Source organism: Siphateles boraxobius, unplaced genomic scaffold (assembly GCF_051911475.1).
Source record: "Siphateles boraxobius isolate OS27281-9 unplaced genomic scaffold, OSU_SipBor_1 15, whole genome shotgun sequence".
Classification (NCBI taxonomy): Eukaryota; Metazoa; Chordata; class Actinopteri; order Cypriniformes; family Leuciscidae; genus Siphateles; species Siphateles boraxobius.
The window spans coordinates 5,135,377-5,159,146 of NW_027508755.1; the positions used below are offsets into that span (position 1 = coordinate 5,135,377).

At 42.2% G+C, this 23,770-nt stretch overlaps 1 protein-coding gene across 1 annotated transcript in view; it reads right to left on the bottom strand.

Annotated features, from left to right (window-relative positions):
* Positions 1 to 3,029: 3,029 nt before the first annotated feature.
* mgat5b (alpha-1,6-mannosylglycoprotein 6-beta-N-acetylglucosaminyltransferase B) overlaps positions 3,030 to 23,770 on the bottom strand; it is a 198,853-nt gene continuing 178,112 nt past the window's right edge. Inside the window, exons 12-17 of the mRNA XM_077230694.1 lie at positions 21,911 to 22,066; positions 20,921 to 21,067; positions 19,901 to 20,017; positions 18,561 to 18,635; positions 5,748 to 6,019; positions 3,030 to 4,139 (exon numbers count right to left, since the gene is read on the bottom strand). Coding sequence (XP_077086809.1) covers positions 3,941 to 4,139; positions 5,748 to 6,019; positions 18,561 to 18,635; positions 19,901 to 20,017; positions 20,921 to 21,067; positions 21,911 to 22,066 — 966 coding nt within the window. The 3' untranslated portion in view covers positions 3,030 to 3,940. The remainder of the gene's footprint in view (positions 4,140 to 5,747; positions 6,020 to 18,560; positions 18,636 to 19,900; positions 20,018 to 20,920; positions 21,068 to 21,910; positions 22,067 to 23,770) is intronic.

Below are 23,770 nucleotides of genomic sequence, written 5' to 3' on the forward strand. Positions count from 1 at the left end.
AAGTACACATTTACATTTTTATCATGTCTTGCTTTCCCTGGGAATCAAACCCCATGACCTTGGTGTTGCAAGCGCAAATGCTGTTTGAGCAACAGGAAAGCGACATTACAAAAAGTAGCTTTAGAATGTTTTATTTTTTATTTGATTCAACATTGATTTTATTACAGATAAACGTTTAGGCTCCAGTGGCCCTGAGGGTGAGTAAATGATGACAGAATGTTCAGTTTTGGGTGACTATTAATCAGTTTTTATATGGAAATATGATTTTTATTTTTAATGGAATTATACTTTAAAGCCTGGATTCAGAGAAAGGGCTTAGATTAGGCCAGAGTTAGACTTAGTTCAATTAGGAAAACACAAAACGCGGAGTCATTAAAAAAACGAAAAAACGCTTTGTGTTGCTCAGAGAAGCACAACAGTTCTGCTTTGTCTTTACAGGTAATATTTTCTTAAAATTGAAAAATTGAGCAAAAGCAGAATGTATCTTGTGTCTAAAAATATAATGTCAAATGTTCGCATAAATGTTCAAAAAAAGATTGAGGTGGAAGGCTGCAGAGACCATGTGGACACAAAGTTGCATAGAACCCACAGCAATACACCACTTCCTATGTGCTAGTGTCTTTTTAAACTCCTAAACAACATAAGAAATGCTTATGCTAACTAAATATCTCATGCAAAACTACTGTTCCTTAGCAAGGTTTAATGTTAACCAATAGCCAAATAGATATTAAGCACGGTTTCAGGCTACTGTTGTTGCTAATGCAGGTGAACGTAACACATCCTGGTCAAAAAGCCTCCTAAAAAGAGGATGAAAGAGGTGTTTCAGTTAGAGAAATGTTCTCCACAAACCACTGCAAAGTCATGTTCAGTTCTGACTCCACTGCATCATTTCTTTCTCCAAACCATTTCAGGGCAAACCAGGCCAAAGTTGATTCTACAGATTTCACTGGTCATGCCAATCACAGTGCTGATACATACACAACACTAACAAAAACTAGCCCAAATCTAAATCGAAACCCTAAACTTAGCATTGGTATAGCGTTAGTAGAACATACGGTTTGCCACGATTGGATCCATCCATGATTTATTTGAACGCTGAACTGAATCCATGAAGTATGTACTTTGAAGTAAGAACATTTTGGAGGAGAGATGTAGGCTGCTGAAACGGTCATCAGGCAGCGACATTCTCTTCTTGCATGGATGTTTAAATTTATGGATTGATTCATTTTGCAGTCTAGCTAGTAAGCCAACAGTTTTCGTTTATTCGTGTTTTTGGCTTATAATTTTGACAGATGACAGATGTCGTAATTTATTTAGCCTATTTTTCTCTGTGACATTTTTTACTGTGTTGACAGTATCATGATAAGACAAAAATAACAAATAAAATTCTTGCATTTTAAAGTGCCCCTATTATGCTATTTTAAAGGTTCCAGATTTTATTCTGGAGGTCTCCTACAACAGGTTTACATGCATCAAATGTAATGGATGAATCAGTCTCTCTAAATCCCTCTATTCTGCGAGCCTACTCTGCTCTGATTGGTCAGATGGCCAGTCTGTTGTGATTGGTCTACCGCTCACAGCGCACATAAAGCGCTGTGAGGCTTCCTAAAGCTCAGTGATTGTACACACTGTTAAGACAGTAACGATGGCGTCGATTTTACCATATCAATCCGAGCTCGAGTCCGATGATGAAATATTGGAAGAACTAGTTATTGAATCCAAACCTCCATCGAAAGGATGACTTGAGGAGGATGTTTCTCATTGATACAATACTCAGTTTGAGGTACATTATGATATGTTGCAACTGTAATTCCTCACCATCAGGATTAACAAGTGTACTTCCATCAACAAACCCATGTGTATATTTCTAATTTATTGTGGTGCACATGCGGGAACTGTACGTTAGCCGTGCACTAACGTGAATGACTGATGTAACATTAAAGTTTGCAAAACAAATCTTGCTCCATCCTTTATCTTTAATCAATGTAGTAAGAACAAAAGACAATTTGCATTAATAGACAAAGTTTTAACCAAAAGTGGCCCACAGCTGCTTAGAATAAATATTTCAGTAAGACAGTAATAACGTGAGTTAGCCGGTTAGCCGGAAACTTACACAATATAAAACACAAAACTATGTATTTTTAACACCCGGTAGAAAATCTATACATCAATAATTATTCAGACTTACAGATTGTGATTCTGAGGAGCAAGTTAGTCCAAATAAACTGAGTACTGACCCATCTTTCAAGACCAAGCGTTATGCGAATCCCGCTTTGAACTCCGAGATTTGAGAAGCAGTCATCAGTAAAATGTCGCGTTCGAAGGCAGGACAAGTTGTTTGTGGGCGGACAATATACAACATAGGCGGCATTATGCAAATGTCTTTTCTAGTGACGTAGAGAGTCATCCAGTGGGATTCAAATTACAAATGACTCGTTTAGGTGGTTCAGAGTCGATTCTTTCTTTTGGGAGACAATAACATTACTTATCGTGCACTTTCGACTTTACAACTTTGCAGAAAGTTTACATTCACAGACAGCTATAGTACACACTGCATGAAAGGGAATATTCGAAAAACCATAATAAGGGCACTTTAAGAGGGAGCGGGCATGTGGAGAATAAAACCTACCCGGAGCGGACGGGAGTGGGACTCAAACAAAAAAAAGTCCCACGCAGAAATCTACTTTCAATCTCCTATTCTACTCCAAAATCTAACACATTAAAATGGGTTGTGTGCCTCAGTGATAATGTATTTTTGTAGGCCGAGCCGTAAGTTAAGCATCACACTGGTTCCATCAACAAAAAACAAATTGGACAATGGATTTTTCCATTGGCTTTTGTACTGTTGCAGAAAATAAGCTCTGTGACCAGCAAATGTTTATGATTTTTGCATGGATTGTTTATAATGATAATCTTCACAAATGAACACAACTTTTGCCAATTTTGAAGCCTAAATAAAATTGTTAAAGTAAAAAGGTAGGGTAGGGTATAAATGTACTACACAACAGTCACATGACTTGCCACCACCATTAAGCTTTAGACAAATCTTTCAGTCTTTATTTAAAACCTCTTCCCTGGAAGTTGGAGTTATAATAGTTTGTAAGAGTGTGATTACAAATACAACGAGGCTGTGAAAGCGACTAGTGAGTAGATGAGTTTATTTGTTCAGATGATGACGTTTAATGTCCTCAACAACCTCTATAGTCACATTTGTGACTCACATTTGTGACACACTTGTTAGCAGCCATCTTTTACAAGACAAGTAAACGCTTAAAAAAAGGGGGGGAGGGGGGGATTAATGATGTATTTCATGTTGTAGAATAAAACATGAACATATTTTGAGCTTGTGTTAATCACATCCCTTATTTCAGACATTTAACCAAAAACTCATTCAACAAAGCCATTGAGTTTATGACGACCCAGCCAGAAGTGATAAAATGCTAACTCATTTTCCAGTTTTGGCCTACAAAAATATGTCAACCCTCCAGTACTCTATAATGTTTCATGTTGACTTTAAAATTCATGTTCAATTCTGGCACTTTCAGCATTCATAAAACTTCAGCTACTAGAGTCTGGTCTGCATCACACAGCAGCCACAAACTCAAAACTGTATTTTGCATTTATTTTCAGCTCACACCGTCCAACCTTGAAGCCACCACCAGCCGAACTCTTTCAGATTGACTCCAAAGATGGTGAACATCAGGGTTACCATCTCGCTTACCATCAATAGCCCATCTGGAGGCAAAGTTTTGCTTTGGATCAAAGTAACCAAGAGTGAAGACACCTCTTCAGACGCATCTTCAAGCTTGATGTCAATGACCTCAGTCCAGCAATTCCCATGAACCTGTTGATACCAGCGATCTGGGGATTATGACATGTTTGACTGCCCTGGACTGGCCCCAGTTTACCACAGACATCTTTAAAGGTCTATGGTGAAAGCTCAAAGGCAGTCCCTGCACAGCGCCACCTGGCCGTGGAGGTAGTCTCTGCAAGGGCAAATCCGCTGGTGTTTGGCACTGACTCCAGCGCAACTGAACAGCAACGGATCCTTTTGCTGGAAACACTCTCTCCTGTCCACCTGTACAGCTGGAAACACATGGTTCTTCTCCGCTTCCAAAGACTCACACTGAGCATTAAGCCTGAAATGGACATATTCACACACAATGCATCCGTTACAAACAACCACAGACAAGAACAGGGGGAAATATTCAATAGAGAACAATGACTGCTTATTTCTACAGCGGTCGTGGTTACGTAAATACTTTTCTCATTCATTTTCTTCATAGAGATCTGTCAGCTTTAAACCAAACCAACCTGCTGCGAGATGAATAACACATTACACATTTTGACTGAAGCAAAATATTACATGAAATTGCTTATCCCGTGAAGCTCTGTAAATAAAAACAAAACTACAGTGACATAAAACTACTGATTCATTGATTTCAAGTATAGGAATTATACTCTTCATGTTTTTATTCAAGACTTATGTATATCTTATTACTAAAAAGGCTATTTGGTAACACTTTACTTTACAGTGTCCTTGTTACATGTTACATGTGCAGTACTTACCATAGTAATACCAGTACATTATACATAATTATATGCAACCAGAGGTGTCAAGTCCAGGTTCAGAAAGTAAAAGTCCTCCTTAGTATTTTGTTCTAATCACCTGGATTTGCTAATAAGCACAGTTTTTCAGCCAGGAGATAGAACTAATTAGTGAAATCAGCTGGCTGAGTTCATGGGTGGAATAAACATATGGCAGAACTTTTACTTTCTGACCCCCAGACTTTACACCTCTGCATGCAACTAACCCTCAACCAAATCCTAATCCTGCCCTATCCCTATAGTAAGTACATGTAGTCAATTAATATCACTCAGTACTTAAATGTATAATTACACTGTAACAACTACATCTAAAAATAAAGTGTAACTGCCTATTTTTATGTGGAGTAAATGATTGGGACATTTGCTTCGCGATTGCTGCACTTTATCATGTTTCAATGTAAAATTACCGGCCATTCAGAACTTCTACTAGCCAAAAAAAAAAAAAAATGGATTTCACATTAATTTCTTATTCAAACAAAATCCTGTCATGAAGCCATCTCCTCCCTTCCTCTTTCATCCTCATCTCCAAAAATGTGTTTTAGGAGGACAGATCAATAAAGTGCAAAGAACATCAAAAAATGTTGGATGTATGGAAAATACTTTTTTAGTCTTTTCTGTTAACCAAATGATTTTTAATCTTCGCTATTGCTTCAATGCAATTGAAGAAGCACACTATTATTTGTTGCGTAGTGACATGTTCAAGTAAGCCAGATATGCGCAGATTCTGCACAATACGCTGTATTTAATACATCATGATGACTCATGAGTTGTGGTAAATAGGGTATATTTGGCTTACAAGAACGTCCCCAGCAAAGCGAGTAAACATAATAAGTAACCGGCCAAATTGGCCAGTGATTTGACAGCGTTACCCGCAACAGTTGATTTTTACCCGCATTTGGCAGGTTGGCAGGTGTTTATTTCAAACCCTAATTAAACTCTTTAAATGTGTATATGAATACATAAGCATTGCAAAGCAAATATATAATATATTATACAGTAGAATTTATTATTAATTATAAAATAAAATAAATATCATAGCTTCATATTAACTGGCTGTCAATGAACAAATAAAAAAAAAATAAAAAAAAATACATATAAGCAAAAATGCAAACAATCCAGAAGCAGTGTGTGTGTCTCACCCATTGAAGGCCTCCATATTGTTGATGAAAGGAAAGAAAGCTGGCTCGCAGATTAGACTGGCGTCCTGGCAGGTTTTCACACAGGATGAGGCCTCTGAAGACAGGAAAAGCCGGAGGGCGCTGAGGGGGGGCCAGCAGGCCGGAGCAGTGATGTTGGGTGCCCAGATCAAAGCTGTGGAGTTGGGCAGCTGGAGGAAAGGACTGGGTGGATTCCCAGGCCACGATCTTGATTCATTGACTTTAGGGAATGGAACGCTGCGGTGACAAAAATCCTACCAAAAAAACAAAAACAACAATTTTGTGTGGATAGATCTTTGGAAGGGAGCCTTATGATACATTATAAAAGATAAATAAATAGCAGTTTTACCTGAACAGATATAGAATTCAAATGATGTGCACTGCTGCTATTTCAGTACAATTTTGTGATTCATCCAATGTATCCAATCAGGATTTACCGACAACTATGTTTTATAAAAATTTTTTAAAAAACTGTTTTACTTTTGAGTTATTTTATTGTATTAATTTTATTTTATTTTATGAAAATTACCATATAACAAGGCAAAGGCTTTAATAGTCACGAGACATAAGGTCTGCTGCAGCAAAAGCAATAACGGTAACGATAACTAGAACTATAAATTTTATTTAATGGTTCGAATTCAATGAGAATAGGGAAATCCACACCACAACAATGACGATATCATACGATGTTGAATGATATCGTCTGAATCACTTTCATAACAATTATTTCCAGCTGATGAATGAGTAAAACATTGACATAAAATCAAAGGGGTACATGCAAACTTTTGATAAAAAGTGTTTCAAAGAGCGAAAACTATCCCATTATATTCCCCGTGACATTGCTATCTACTGGCCTGGGGTGAATAATGCAGTGTTTTCATTTGTTTTAACGGATCCATGTGAACGGGGATTGTATTTTGTCAACGTTGTAGTCTGTTTGCGAAAAACACAAAGGAAAAAAAAAAGTGACAAACAACAGAAATTAAGCGTAGCGTCAGTTCTGGCAGGTCACCTTAGTCAAGCTCGCTTCAGCTGACACTCAGCTGATCTGATCCATGTCTACCTATAGGAATACGACGCCTATCACTGTATACATATATAAGCTCCTTCAGTATTATCAGCAGTTATCGCGTTTCTCAGGAGCTAATTACCCTCCTCCATCCCCAGTGTAACGATTGAAGTCCACTGGAGGCAAGTAGTAGTGAGAACCCAAATGCAATTTATTCCAAAACGTGATCAAACATAAAACAAAGGCATGACAAGGCATGGAACTCAACACAAGAACATAAACTTACATGACATTACAGGAAACATTCAATACTAGACAATGACACAGGGCAAACATGAGGGCTTATATAAACAAGACTAACGACTAGAGAAGGGACACCTGTGGACAATGAAACAATGAACCAATGACAACATGACACATCAGACAAGGGAACACATAGCAGGATCACATGACTTGAACAAGGGATCACATGACATACATGAAACAGGAACAAGGAAAAAAACCCAAAACGTGACATAGCCCCCCCCTCTATGGGTGGCCTCCGATGCCCAACCAAACCAAAAAGCAATAGTTCAGGAGGGTGGTGGAGCGGAGATCGTCTTGGGAGAGGGGCAGATCCTACAGTTCAAGGGTCCAAGGATGCACTGACTCTGAGGCCTTAATCGGGTTTCTACTGCCCCTCCCCACAATTTTCTCGGGACGAGGCTCTGGCATGGCGGCGGCCATCTTGGGAAGAGATTGTGGCGTGGCGGCCTTCTCGGGGTGAGACTCTTGGCAGGCATGACGTGAAGAGATTCAGGCTTGGCGACCATAACAGCTGGAACCTCTGGCATGGCAGCCATGTTAGAATCCATCTCTACTAATTCCACAGTGTAAGATGAACCACTTAACTGAAGGGCGTAGACCAGGAGTTCCACCAGCGACCCCCGAGGACCATCACGGATGAGTATGTGTTGGTAGTGGTCACTGAGTCCGTGGCAGTAAAAGTAAATGAGGGCGAAGTCTGGGAAGTCTGTGAGGTAGGCAATATCCAAAAAAGGGAATCGAGGGAATGGTTGCCTTGCCGGAGCTTAATTAAACAAATTGCTGGATCAATCTTTGTTCAGGTCTTCTAATGCAGGGTGAACTCAAGAAACAAAGGGAGAGCTGGATCAAAATGCAAAATAATTTAATTATCAAAAAATAAACACAAAAAACCATTACAGGACCAGGGAACCAAGAACAGAATGAGAAACACCAAACATACATCTAGACTCTCAGAAAAAAAGGTACAAAAGCTGTCACTGGGGCTGTACCTTTTCAAAAGGTACACTTTAGTACCTAAAGGGTGCATATTGGTACCTTAATGGTACATATTAGCACCTAAAATCAGAGGTGGGTAATTCAGGGGTCAAAGAGTAAAAGTCCTGCCATATGTTTATTCCACCCATGAACTCAGTCAGCTGATTTCACTAATTAGTTCTATCTCCTGTGTGAATTAGCAAATCCAGGTGATTGGAACAAAATACTGAGGAGGACTTTTACTTTCTGAACCTGGACTTTACACCTCTGCATAGCAATGCCACATGTCAGCCAAGAGCAAAGAAATAAACCAGAACTGGACCTTATCGTAGCCAAAACATATGTGTATATTAAATATGGAGTAATTTCAGCTACAGCCTTAGATGAAATCAACTGGAAGAGAAAAGAAGACATTAAATCTGTGAAGATCTCAACAGAGGAGAATAAACAACTCCACAAACAGCATTACCAGCTTCACTTATTACTAACCAGACTGACTCTATTTCTTTCAGACGAATAAAACTGAATAAAAACGTTTTATTGAGAATTAACAGAGGTTTAACTCAGTTTCATTTTAAGTCACCATAACAGTGATTAGTGTTTCCATTAGTTGGGCTCTTAATTCTTTTCATATATTTTGTATTTTTTAGCTGCTGTGACAGTGTGTTTGTTAAACACATCAGCAACAGCATGGAAGCTAAAGTGAAATAAGATCAGGTGATGATGGTTACCTGTTGATGGTTTTATAATCATCATGAAGTAGACTGATTTACTGAGGTTTTTATAATCTAACAATTATCTTGTTCCACTAATATATTCACATCACAAACCCTGTATTACTGCAGCATGAGATCCAGCAATGTAACTATCAGTTTAGACATATTACCAAAAATGAATAAAAAAAAATTAGCCAACGCTGACACACACAGATATCAACAATCAGCACATGAATCTCAACAATGGTGACAATCACAAATATTTAGATAAACAGATTAATTCAGAACATCACTGAAAAGCTACTAATTCACAACAAAAATAACAGAAAAAAAGAATAGCAACTATTTAGAATCAAAAAAAATTATAGGACAATTCAGCATAATTTATTCATGTTACAATGCATGCTGGGAGTTTTGTACTATGGTGGTATCCAGCATGCATTGCAGCACACTAGTACTTTTGATTGTCACCATTGTTGAGATTCATACGCTGATTGTTGATGTCTGTGTGTGTCATTATAAACGTCTCGGTTACGTATGTAACCCTCGTTCCCTGAGTACAGGGAACGGAGAAGTGTCGTCGGGGGAGTTCCCTGACGAATTGGGATCACGCTAGGGAGACCAATTGCCTTCGAGTGAATTAAAACGAGCCAATGAAAATTGGCATGCAAGATTTGCATTCCGCGACCCGCCTACCAGCGCGGGTATAAAAGGCGGAAGTAAACATCGCGCAATGCTTTTCGCTGAGGAGCCGAACAGTGTCCAGTCCTCCGCGAAGGTACAGCGACATGGCGAAGGGACGACACGTCTCCGTTCCCTGTACTCAGGGAACGAGGGTTACATACGTAACCGAGACGTTCCCTTTCGTCCTGGGAACTCCGACGTGTCGTCGGGGGAGTTCCCTGACGAATTGGGATCCCTAATAAAGCGCCATGGTGCTGGCCCCTTCCAGCGCCCGGCTAAGCTACCCTGCAGCAGTTTCTTGAAATAAGTTGCGGGAGCTAGCACGGGAACCACACTGCTGTTCCGCAAGACCCGCACAGTGGACATTGGATAACACTGGGAAAGCGTTCCCCAAGAGAGGGGGAAAGCTGCGGAAGGCCCAGCCTGACTGACCAGGAATACACATATGTACTAGCCCAATGGGGTAGTGAAACATATGGCAGTCCCTGAGGTGGTCCCAATCCAAGGGAAATGGGAGCGCACTCAACAGGGATGACGAACGAGTCCGTCAAGGGGAAGACACGGCTAAACTGCACGTGGCATGATGGTTCACAGTAGAGATCACTGGAGCACCCAGTCTACTAACAACTCCTCACTAGAGGTAGCAGACCTAGCGCCGGGCGGTCCGCCACGCCCAGCACCGGAGGGGTGAAGGAGGAACTCACGAGGCTCACCAACGTAGGGCGCCATACGGAGCAAGAAAGCACGTATCCGCTGTTCGAGGCGGAGTGGCGTAGCAAGCCGACACAACTTATTCCCTCGACCCACTGGCCGTAGCCAGAACTCGGGAGGAAACAGGTTCCACACGAAGGCTATAGAACCTAGCGAACGTGTTCGGTGTCGCCCAGCCCGCAGCTCTACAGATGTCTGTAAGCGAGGCGCCTTGAGCCAAAGCCCAGGAAGCGGCAGCACCTCTAGAGGAGTGAGCGCGCAACCTGGGAGGAAAAGGCTCACCCAGAGACTCATATGCTCGGGTGATAGCATCCACTAACCAGTGGGCTAACCTCTGCTTGGAGACGGCCTTCCCCTTCTGCCGGCCTCCGTAACAGACAAAGAGCTGATCTGAGGTTCTGAAGCTTTGCGTTCTGTCAATATAAACCCGCAGGGCGCGGACAGGACAGAGAAAAGCTAGGGCTGGGTCTGCCTCCTCCTGGGGCAGCGCTTGCAGGTTCACTACCTGGTCCACGAAGGGAGTGGTAGGAACCTTGGGCACATATCCGAGCCGGGGTCTCAACACAACGTGAGAAAGGCCTGGCCCGAACTCTAGGCACGATTCGTCGACCGAAAAAGCCTGCAGATCCCCGACCCTCTTGAAAGAGGCCAATGCCAACAGGAGCGCTGTCTTAATGGACAGGATATTAAGCTCTACCGTCAGCAAAGGCTCAAAGGGAGGACTTTGAAGAGCTCTAAGTACCAGAGCAAGGTCCCAAGAGGGTACCGAGTGCAAAACACGAGGTGGATTTAACCTCCTGGCACCCTTAAGGAATCTGATGACCAGGTCGTGCTTCCCCAAGGACTTACCTTCCAGTGCATCGTGATGCGCGGCTATTGCGGCGACATACACTTTGAGGGTGGAGGGAGACAGCCTTCGCTCCAACCCATCTTGCAGGAAGGAAAGCACGACTCCGATCGGGCAAGTTCGGGGGTCCTCCTGACGGGAGAAACACCAATCGACGAACAGGTTCCACTTCAACGCATAGAGGCGCCTCGTAGAGGGGGCTCTAGCGGAAGTGATGGTGTCTACCACTGCCTGTGGCAGACCACCTAGAACCTCCGCGTCCCGTCCAGGGACCAGACATGGAGTTTCCAAAGGTCTGGACGCGGGTGCCATAGAGTGCCCCATCTCTGAGAAAGAAGGTCCTTCCTCAGAGGAATCGGCCAAGGAGGGGCTGTCGCGAGGAGCATGAATTCGGTGAACCAAGTCCTGGTGGGCCAATACGGCGCCACAAGAAGGACCTGCTGCTCGTCCTCCCTGACCTTGCACAGAGTCTGTGCAAGAAGGCTCACTGGGGGAAACGCATACTTGCGCAGGTCCCGGGGCCAGCTGTGAGCCAGGGCGTCCGTGCAGAGGGTCCCCTCGGACAGGGAATAAAACCACTGGCAATGGGTCGTGTCCGGAGAGGCAAACAGGTCTACCTGTGCGACTCCGAAGACACTCCAAATCAGCTGGACCGACTGGGGATGGAGTCGCCATTCTCCTGGCAGGGGAGGCAGCCGTGAGAGCTCGTCTGCCACACGGTTGAGCTCCCCTGGAATGTGAATGGCACGAAGCGACCTCAGATGCTTCTGACTCCATAGGAGGAGGTGGGAGGCGAGTCGCGACATACGACAGGAGCGTAGACCACCTTGATGGTTGATGTACGCAACGGTCGCAGTGCTGTCCGTACGGACCAGTACGTGCTTGTGTCTGAGAACCCCTTTGAGGCGACGCAAGGCTAAGCGTACTGCTTGCAACTCTAGGCAGTTGATATGCCAATGCAGTTGAGGCCCCGTCCACAGACCTGAAACTGCATGCCCGTTGTACGTGGCCCCCCATCCGGTGGCAGAGGCATCTGAGAAAACCACAGCATGCCTGGAAACCTGGACTAAGGGCACTCCGGCCCGTAGAAACGCAGGATCCGACCACGGGGAGAAGGTTTGGCGACAGTGCGGGGTCACTTTGACCCGGAACGTGCCGCTGTGCCACGCCCACCTCGGGACTCGATCGTGAAGCCAGCGCTGAAGCGGTCTCATATGTAACAGGCCGAGCGGCGTTACTGCGGCTGCGGCTGCCATATGCCCCAGGAGCCTCTGAAATTGTTTCAGTGGAACCGCTGTCCTGCCTCGAAAAGACCTGAGGCAGGTGAGCACTGACTGGACGCGTTCCTCCGTGAGGCGCGCAGTCCGGGCGACCGAGTCCAGCTCCATACCGAGATAAGAGATCCTCTGCACGGGGCAGAGTTTGCTCTTGTCCCAGTTGACCTGAAGCCCCAACCGGCTGAGGTGCCGAAGCACCATGTCCCTGTGATCGCACAACACATCTCGCGAGTGAGCTAAAATGAGCCAGTCGTCGAGGTAGTTGAGGATGCGAACGCCTTGTTCTCTCATGGGAACAAAGGCCGCCTCCGCGACTTTCGTGAAGACGCGGGGTGACAGGGCCAGCCCGAAGGGTAGGACTTTGTACTGATACGCCCGACCCTCGAAAGCAAACCGAAGAAACGATCTGTGTCGAAGGAGAATCGAGACGTGAAAGTACGAGTCCTTCAGGTCGATCGCTGGAAACCAATCCTGGGGACGGATGCATTCGAAAATGCGCTTCTGCGTGAGCATCTTGAACGGGAGTTTGTGCAGGGCCCGATTCAAGACCCGCAGGTCCAGGATTGGCCGTAACCCACCGCCTTTCTTGGGTACAATGAAGTAGGGGCTGTAAAACCCGGACCTCATCTCGGCAGGAGGGACCGGCTCGATCGCGTCCTTCGCCAGCAGGACATCGATCTCTTTCCGCAAGACAGGGGCGTCCACCGACCGCACACGGGTAAAGTGGACGCCCCTGAACTTGGGAGGCCGGCGTGCAAACTGAATTGCATAGCCGAACCGGATGGTGCGGATGAGCCATCGGGACGGACCCGGAAGCTCTTCTAGCCAGGCTTCCAGATACCGTCCCAATGAACCCACCCGAACCACCGGCGTACCCGCGGAGGGGCAGCGAGGTGGAAGACAGGGACCCGGCTCTGGTGGCGTTGTAGCGACCGAGAGCGGGGGTCTGGGTGCGCCTGACACCAACCTGCTTCCACCGAGGGGCAGACGGCAGAGAAGGCTCGTGGGCGTTCTGCTGCGGACTGCCCGGTGGCGAGGGGAGGGGGAGAGACGAGGAACGAGGCCCTGACTCCTCGTATGCTGGTCTCTGCGCCTCCGGGCCCAGCTGCAGACCGGAGCGACGCAGCTGAGGCTGCATCACTGCTATCTGCAAGCTGGGGAGAGGGGAACGGGAGTGGTGCAGCTCGGGGGCGGCACGCACTGCCATTCTGACCTACTCGGACGGAGGAAACTGGTCTTATTATACTGCCAGTCTCGACCGTGAGGGGAAACGAGGGACGAGGCCCGGGGGCATCGAGTCCTGGTTTCCCCTCACCCAGCGAGAGACGAGAGTGACAAGGCCGTAGCCCTCACTGCCATCTGAGCGCTGGGGCCCGTGAACGACTCAGAGGAAGTGGACTGCTCAAACTTTGGGTACCGCTGATTACTGGATAACCAGCGGCGGAACAGAAACTAAATTCTCCACCCGGCCCTCCCCCGGGGGAAGGAGTGGTGATGACACGCACTCCCAAAGAGCAGATCGTCACATACTCTGGGTCGCTCCTCTCAGGGTTGCTTCCCTTCCCTTGGGAAAAACAAACTCCGAGCGGGCTGGTTTTGAGGTGCTTCTGGACCACCAGCGTGGACATCGTCTAACCGAGGGCCAGCGCTGTGACTAATCACGGTCAGTCACTAAGCACAGCTCAACCCCGAGTTAGAACTACGCACGTGCAGTGGTAGTGAGAGAGGAAAAACTTCTGCAGATTTAGGCATGTTTGGCTTGCCATATTGGCACCAAAACGCTTCCATACTGCCAAAATTCTTCACACACATCCAGGCGCTTTAGAACAGCCCAGGAAAGTGTGGCTGTTAAGTCTGAATCTTCAGCATGAGAACACGACATTATAGTAGGAACTCAGCATCATTTTCAGAGTATAACAGCCCTCTCTCCGATGTAGCGATCGACATCTGTCCTCCCTGGGGCCCCGAATGAAATGCTTGGTCCCTCATGAGAAGGACCAGAATCCCATCCGAAAGCCTCGACCGGCACACGGCACGCTGAGCGGCTCAAGCCTTTACGAGAAAGGGGAGACGAGCAGCACGCCGACGTGGTCATGCACTCCTGAGAGAACATGAACCACCCACGAACGCAGTCTCAACACACTGATTAGGCATGTGAAACAGTGATCGTGGCCGTCAACCAGGCATGCAAGATAGTGAACGTGGCCATCGCTTCGATGACACACGGCACGCTGGGCGCTCAAGCCTTCAGGCAAGGCGAACAACGTGCCGACGTGGTCATGCTCTCATAAGAAAGCATAAACCACCCACGAACACAGTCTCAGCATGTTTGTGATGCGCTAGAGGAGTGAGTGGTTCGTGCTCACTGAAACCCTCAGATCACCAATGTTATTCGCCAAAGTAGCCCTCCTCTGGTGCACCAGAAGAGAAACTAGATCGGGAAATAAGCAAGGGACTCACCTCATAGAGGCACGCGAGTCTTGATCTTGACCACGCATCTTGAGCGCCGAATGACGCGCGCTGGGTTGCCGTGACAACCCGCGCTGTCAGCCGGCGCTCGACGGCACACGGCACGCTGAGCGGCTCAAGCCTTTACGAGAAAGGGGAGACGAACAACGTGCCGACGTGGTCATGCACCCCTGAGAGAACATGAACCACCCACGAACGTAGTCTCACACACGGATTAGGCATGTGAAACAATGAACGTGGCCGTCAAATAAGGACAGGGAACGATCGCATCCAGAAACACACGAGTGAAACGTCATCCTGAAAAGGACGCGATCTTCACTCGTGTTGCTCTTTCAGGAAGAAAGTACTCTCTCTATCGTGCTGAAGCACACAGGGACCCAACGCGGCAACACAGCGGGGAAACTGCAAGCCCGCTGTGCGCACTCAACCGTTTACCAGCTGTGAAAACAGCTTTTGAATTAACAGCATATAGACGCAGCCGGCAGACGGGAACCGCGCGGTCGCTGAAACGCCATCTCACCAACACAGAGAGATCCCCTCCCGAAACAGCAGACTCGTAGCAGTAAGAAAAATACAATCTTAAAGCTCACTCACTCAGAGAGGACACAATCGGTCGGCTCCGAAGCTAAAAGCATTGCGCAATGTTTACTTCCGCCTTTTATACCCGCGCTGGTAGGCGGGTCGCGGAATGCAAATCTTGCATGCCAATTTTCATTGGCTCGTTTTAATTCACTCGAAGGCAATTGGTCTCCCTAGCGTGATCCCAATTCGTCAGGGAACTCCCCCGGCGACACGTCGGAGTTCCCAGGACGAAAGGGAACTGACTTTTTTGTGCTCATGTTCGTTAAGGTCTTCTAACTTATTGTTATAATATTGCTTGATCTCATCCTGTAGTAACACAAGGTATGTGATGTGAAAAAATGTAACAACATAATTGTTAGATTAAAATACCTCAGTGAATCAGTCTGTTTCATGATGATTATAAAACCATCAACAAATAACCATCATAACTTGATCTCATTTCACTTTAGCTTTCTTTGCTGCTCCAAATGTGTTTGACAAACACACTGTCGCAGCAGCTAAAAAAAACAAAATATATAATAAGAGTTAAGAGCCCAACTAATGGAAACACGAATCACTGTTATGGTGACTTAAAATGGAAAACAGAGTTAAACCCCTGTTAATTCTCAATAAAACTTCTGTAGACGTCTGACAGAAATAAAGTCAGTCTGGTTAGTAATAAGTGAAGCTGGTAATGCTGTTTGTGGAGTTGTTTATTATTGGCTACAATAAGGTCCAGTTCTGGTTTATATCTTTGCTCTTGGCTGACATGTGGCATTGCTATGCAGAGGTGTAAAGTCCAGGTTCAGAAAGTAAAAGTCCTCCTCAGTATTTTGTTCCAATCGCCTGGATTTTCTAATTCAGACAGGAGACATAACTAATTAGTGAAATCAGCTGACTGAGTTCATGGGTGGAATAAACATATGGCAGGACTTTTACTCTTTGACCCCTGAATTACCCACCTCTGATTTTAGGTGCTAATATGTACCATTAAGGTACCAATATTCACCCCTTAGGTACTAAAGTGTACCTTTTTTGGAAAGGTACAGCCCCAGTGACAGCTTTTGTACCTTTTTTTCTGAGAGTGTATGTAGGACAAGACATGACAAAGAACACAGGAAACACAGGGGTTTAAATACACAGTGGCGAACAAGCATGTTAAGACGACACACCTGGGGAAGACTAATCAACATGAAAAACTAGAAAGAACTACTAAACACGGCGCAAGACAGGAAATGACAAAACGTCCACACAAGACAAGGGGAACACAAGACAGAAAAAAAATCATGACACCCAGTTCCTCCTCTTGCGGTGTGAATGGGTCAATAGTCTGCTTAGTCAAATACAATTAAGGAAAACTCTTATAGTGTCATAATGCCAATAAAAATAATACTACAATGCAAAATGAATTGCTTTTTAACTTCTATTTTAACTTTTTTCACTTTAATAACCTATTTGTAATGAATTCTTAAAAATGAATACTCCCAAGAGTCAAAGGAGTCATTTTACTTTGTGTATGTTATTTCCTGGTTTAGAGCTAAAAAAAAGTGGTGCTAAGTACTGAAGGAGCTGAACAAAGCATTCAGAGTAGTTTAGGTTCTTAAAATGTTTCTGTGTATGTGCTCACATCAAATCCCAAAGGCAACCAACTAGCAAGCTCAGCATATGCGTAGTTCACATCATAGGCAAAAATATGCTTACGCTTATTCTCTTACATTTTTGTCTACGTCTGCATGTGTAGTCGTAACACAGATCATAGACTTGCTCTGTTCACGATTCGCACACTTTCTTTCCTAAACAGTATTCAACATACATAGCAGTGTGTCCCAAATCATAAAAGGAAAAGTTACTGGAATGTAATCTTTTTCTAGAGGACTTTCAACGTGTCAAAATGGCTCTATTGTGCCATTTTTTCATGATGTCATGTTGGACCCAGAGTGATTAGCCACGTGGCATTTTTGGCTTGTGTGATTGGCTAATAGACCAGAACCTAGAATCTATAAGCAAGGGTGACTCAAATTGTGTATTTGAATTCAAAGTGTATATTTCCAGGGGTTCTTATCATCAAATGGCAAACAAATAAATGGGAATAACTAATGGATACTTTTCTCCAGTTGTAATATAAATATGTGACCCTGGACAACAAAACCAGTCTTATGGGTCATTTTCTTTAAATTGAGATGTATACATCACATGAAAGTTGAATAAATAAGCTTTCTATCGATCTATGGTTTGTTAGGATATGACAATATTTGGCCGAGATACAACCTTTTCAAAATCTGGAATCTGATGGGGCAAAAAATCTAAATATTGAGAAAATCGACTGTAAAGTTCTCCAAATGAAGTCCTTAGCTACGCATTACTAATGAAAGGAAATAAATGAAATTTACACCATTGTGAGTTCCCCACCACTAAATTCAAGTTTTTGTGGGTGTGTGTATGTGTATGCGTACATGCCCGTATGTGCTTGTCTGTGTGTGTGTTGTTACAAAACTGTTCCACACATTGATGGAATTCGTCGTCTTTCAGGTCATCCTCCTTTGCCAAGCCAGTCTCTGGACATTCTGTATCATCTTCCCAATCATTTGCGAAAAAATCATTTACTATGTTTGTTAAATTATTGCTGTAATTAAAGTTTAAATTGAGCAGAATTAAATCTCAGAATCCATGGCTTGCACCGTAACCATTGCGGATTGTGTACACTGTGCACGCGAAGAAGTCGCAAGCCAATGAGAGGCGCTGTAGCAGACCGTTGCTAAGAAGAATTTCATTTTTTGTTACACGAGAAGGGTTTGTTTTAACGCTCTCTATTGGCTTACTGTTCTAATGACGTTGTGGAGAGTTATGAACCCGAAAGGGGGAAATCTAAGCTTGACATAGATACCAAACTTGAGTGGGTAATTCACAAAGAGCGGGCAGCAGCGAGCGAAGTTTGTAAGCGTGTTTTCTGACTTTTTTTTGCACTATTTTGCTGCATCCATTCACAAAAATATTTTTTTTATATATATTTACAGTAGGAAATTTACAAAATATCTTAATGGAACATGATCTTTACTGAATATACTAATGATTTTGGCATAAAAGAAAAATCGATAATTTTGACCCATACAATGTATTGTTGGCTATTGCTAAAAATATACCCGTGCGACTTACGACTGGTTTTGTGATCCAGGGTCACATATATACATCTGTTTTTATATTTGTTCTTTCAATAGTATTGAACTTGAAATGCATCCGCACCTGATGTTGAATGTAGGCGTTCACTCTCTCCAGCATGCCTTCACAAGTGTACTCATATGGTATAAAGGGCTCCACCTGTGCAAACAGATGAATGCTAAAAGTCACAAACGGAAAAATATATACAACTTATGCAGCAAACACATGCTGTTCACTTAACTAATACCTGTTACATGGGAAAATCCTCTCCAATGCAGCTCACAGATATTCTTCTCCATCACTTTTGATTATGACACACATGAATACCAACAATGTCAAATCCAGGGTGTTAACGTTTCTGTGTTTTAGGTTTCAAGAGCTTTTACCAGGGGAAATATATTCATATCACTACTGGTTAAGCCCTATTCGGACGGGACTAGTTTTCATGGAGGACGTTAGAGAAAATCACGTTTCACAGGTTTACTTTGTTTTGTATTCGTATTTGTATTTAAAATCATAAAGACTTGACTTGATAACTTGACTTGACTAAGAAACAAGAAACGCACCAACAGAGGTTACAAGGAACAACGCTAGACAAGGCACAATGGAAACATGAGACAAACAGAACAGATGAAATGTGACACATGAAACAAGAGACGTTTTCATTCACTCCCCGAAGTGGAGTATATTAGTGGAGAATAGCGAATGAGGGTATAGGGGGCGATTTTCAACACAGCTGCAGACTGTGAGCATGAATTAAAAAAATAAAAGACATGAACACATGAACAAAACCCAAAATTAACGTAACAGGCTTAAAGTGATATGAGCATGAGTAAGCCATTTTAGAAAATCACAATATTTCCACTTTTATAAGGTTTCACCAATGCCCCTAGTTCTAACTTTCTTTTTATTATTATAAAAAAAAAGTTGTGTCTCCATAAGACTAGCTAGACTGGCTGAACCAGCACCAAACCAGCATTAACCAGCACAAGTCTTTCCAGCAGGGATTTCTATTTTTCGATTTCTAAAAAACATCCTATTTTTTTGTTTGCTTTCCCTATTTTTGCACTGTGGATGAAAAAAAAAACAGTGATTTCTAACTTTTGACAGACACTCTGTGTGTTTCCATAACAACAGCAAGTTTGTGCTTTGAGAAGGCAACTGAGTCAGAACTAAAGACCAAGATGACTAACAAACATTTCATTGCACACCTCTGTTTAATTGGATCCATGGAAAATTTATATAAAAAAGATGACAGCATCTCCAAATATTCCTCTTCCAACTACTAGACATGTCTTAATGGGAGTATGTAAATTGTATGACCAAAAAAATTGGAAATCTCTTTTCTATATTTCTTCATAAAGCCATGCAACAAACACTGTTACACTGCATCTAACAGAGCTGTAACAGAAAACTACAGTTACCTTGTCTTTGAGTATGTCTACAACAGCTATCTCAAATTCTTGAGAGTTGTTGAAGTCTACTGTTCTGACATGGGGTTTGCCGATGTACTGTTCAGTGTACGGATGTTGAGATGACACCTGATGGGGAAATAAAAATAAATAGTGTTAACTATCATGATATCACATTGCAAGAGATAGGACCTAAATGCAGTAGTCAACTTTATTAAACATTCAATCAAATGAACAAACACTCAGGAGATCAAGATAATGCAAAGAAGAAAAACAACGCAAAGCAAAGACATACACTATGCTCTCTCTACACAATGGAAGTACCGCAGATGATCTGAAAACACAGGTAAAACAAGTAAGCTGGAGTTGAGCGATCTCCATTTAGAAATTCTGCTTAAATGAAAGTGTCATTCAGTCAGTCTGTGTTCTGTTTGCTTGGACTAAATCTGCGATCAAACCTTCTCAGTGAATAACTGCAATAAATTCAAACATGGATTTAGACTATTGTTTGCGATTGTGGTTGCTGAATAAATGCACTTATGCAACCTCTGTGTGGCAATACAAAGTATTTTTTGCTGTTGTTTTAATAGAAAAACTAATTCAACTAATTAAAGGATTAAGGAATTCTACAGTTTTAATTTTTTCTGCTTATAGGTGAAAGTGGAATAATTCCGATGAAATATAAAAATATATTTCTCAAATGACAACAATCATTGTGATTTTAATTTTGAGCAAAATAATTGTGATTATCAATTTAACCATTATGCAGTATGACGAAAATGTGACTAGCTTTCATTGACTAAAATTATGCCCAGACATATAGTCTGGATGATTTTTTATTAGAGTTACAAAAAATACAATTCAGAAACTCATACATGTATACATACTAATATATATACTGTATACATTACATTAATTTACTGTAGTAGTAATATACATTTTGTACAGTCCTGGTCAACTAAAAATAAAAAAAGAGAGAACTAATCCACAGAATATGGTTACTGGCAAATATAGCGCGCAGACTGCAGTTACCTCTCTGGAAGTGGGCTTGCCTCTGAAGAACTCATGGTTGAGGGAGCTGCGAGGGGGGTCGAACTTTGGCTGCAGAAATATGCATCCATTGGCTATGGCCTCTAAAGGGGCGGGGCCTTCATACGGAAAGCCAAATCCCAGGAAGAGCTAAGTGAAAATGTAATGGTAGAAAGTGGTTTAAACTCTAAGCTAGGGTTGTCAACAAATTAAAAGTTCAATACATGTTTTACATATGATCATTAATCAATAATAATAATAATTTGATGAAAGAAGTCCCCTATGTAATTGCTCTAATGGAAATGAAATCTCTTAGAATGGAATTTACATTCAGGTCAAGATGAAATTCATACTTTAAATTGACAGTCCTACACTAATATTTAAACTACATTATTACCAGTATTGCTGGTAATGCATTACAAGTAATGTGTATTATGCAATACCATTACTTTTTTGACATAAGTAAAGTAATGCATTACTTTATAAATGTTCATATTCATATTTAATTTACTTTTTTTAAAGTAATAAACTAAAAAGTAAAGTAAGTAAAAAAGCAAAATAAATAAACTACTCAATTAAAATCCCTTCTCCATAACATAGTCACTTGCACACTCATGCATGCACGGAAACAGACAAAAAAAAAAACATTGTATCAACTTTCAATAAATAGAGTTATACAATAGGTAGAATAACCCATAATGTTAAGAGACTTTGTATGGCATACATAGATCTAGGGGCCAGGAAATATTCTAAGTGAAGGTGTATGTTATATATTGATGGTGTTGAGTGCATTACTGCATTAAACACTTGCAAAATGTAACTTCTCAGTGCGACAAAATGCAAGAGTAATGTAACACTAATGTGATGTAATGAAATGTAATGTAAAAAGTAACTGCAAGTTACTAATAAGTACCGCAAGGAGTATTATTTTTAAAAGTAACTTTCCCCAACAGTTTTTATCAAAGATTTAAAAGTACATCATGCTAACAGTACCTTAGCCTTTCTCAGAAGCTGCTGTAACTCTTGTTGGGGCAATAAGCCGTGGTTCCTGACAAATGCTGGCACCTCTGGGGGACGCTGTGCCTCATAGTACACTGTCCCATGGATGTCCATGTAACGGTGTAAGGTGGTCAGCAACTTCTCCTTACCCTGCATCAGAACAGAAAATGCAGAGAATGGATGAGAATAAGCTGTACACTGTACATTTCAATTTGTTAATTTTACTTGAAAAAATCTTGCCTCAGGAAAATCTAGTAAAGAGTATCAGTGTATTCAAGTTTTTATAACTTGGCTTCTGAGTTTTACTGACCTAATATTAACAGAGTAACAGAGTGCATTTCGGCATGAATAAATTAAGCAATTGCTTTGTTTTTACTGTTTTTTGCTTTATTTGACAATTGTATTTACTGTCTTGTGTCAGTATTAGCACAATAAAGAACAAATACAATTGTTTTGTAAGGGGTGAGAGTCTTATAAATTAAAAAATGAATGTAATGGTTACCATTGTTGTGTTTTGTCTGTTGAATGTTGATGTCTGTGTGTCACTGAAACAATGTTGGTTGTAAGATCTTGGCACAACTAAAGAGGGATCAACCCCCTTTAAATGTTTACTGTTTCACAATAGTGTTAGCAATAAAATTGTAATAGACCATGTAGATTAGTTAGTGATTTAGATAGAAGTTTGGTATCTTTTAAAAGCAACATATGTATTACTTCACTTCCTCTGAAACCACAAATTACTGTGATTTCTTGTTGCATCACTGCATCATAATTACAGTGATGCAAATGAAGTTCCAAGTGCCCAACCAAATGGAACATTGATCAGCATAATGGTGAACAATTTGGCTAAACAATTTAAAGAAATCAAGATCAATTTATAAAGTCAAATAATGTGATATTCTCTCAAAATGTTCAGTTCATGTTCATGTTCAGACAATTCAACATTGACAGAAAATAAGTGAAGGCAACTAAGGAGAAAGATAACTGCAGAAATGGAGGAAATGAGTGATAAGTCAATCAAGAGTTGCCCCGCCTCTTTTGCTTGACAAAATGGTACTGAATCCAATCAAGTAATCTTTACTTGGGTTTTCTGAGCAACAAAGGCATAGTATGTGAAAAGTACAGATTACTAGATTTTTACAAAATTGTTAGACATTAAGTAAACTAAAAAGGGTTGGTTAGAACAACTGTTAGGTTTTACAGTGATAGAAAGACTTGTGAGTTAAGCCCTCCTGGAAAGAACCTACTTATGAGTTCTGTAATTACTATGTCATAAATACTGTTCAAAGTGACTTTGGAATAAAATGAATACATCTGGCAATTTTCAGAAAAAACACTGACAAATTTTGGGCCTAATGCAAGTTTATATTATGTGCACTGCATTTATTTGTTTCTTTATCTGTATTTTATCATAGTTCAAGGTGACAGACACAAATCTGTCACCTTTTCTCTAATTGAGTAGTGTTTTCTGGCATACCGTTCTTCATCAACAGCACACAAAATACATAGAAATTGTGCATTTAAAAATTGATTGTTTCACAACTACTGACTTGAGATCAGCACCATGGACAGCACACAAACAGAAGCATGGCTACATAGGGGAGCAGTGAAACTGACTCACAGGTGCTTACAATTACAACTTCACAGCAGAACGACAAAATCGTATGAAAACTGTAATGCATTTGCCTTTGACAAAAACAAAGTGCCTGATCTTATGAAGCCAGCATCCCAACAGCATTGATTCACACTCCTTTTGTTGTCCAATAAAGCCCTAATCAGGGCACAACGTTTAATTTCTCTGTGTTTGTATACTTCTTTTTTTCTAGTTTTTATTTGAGCATATTTGACCTCAAT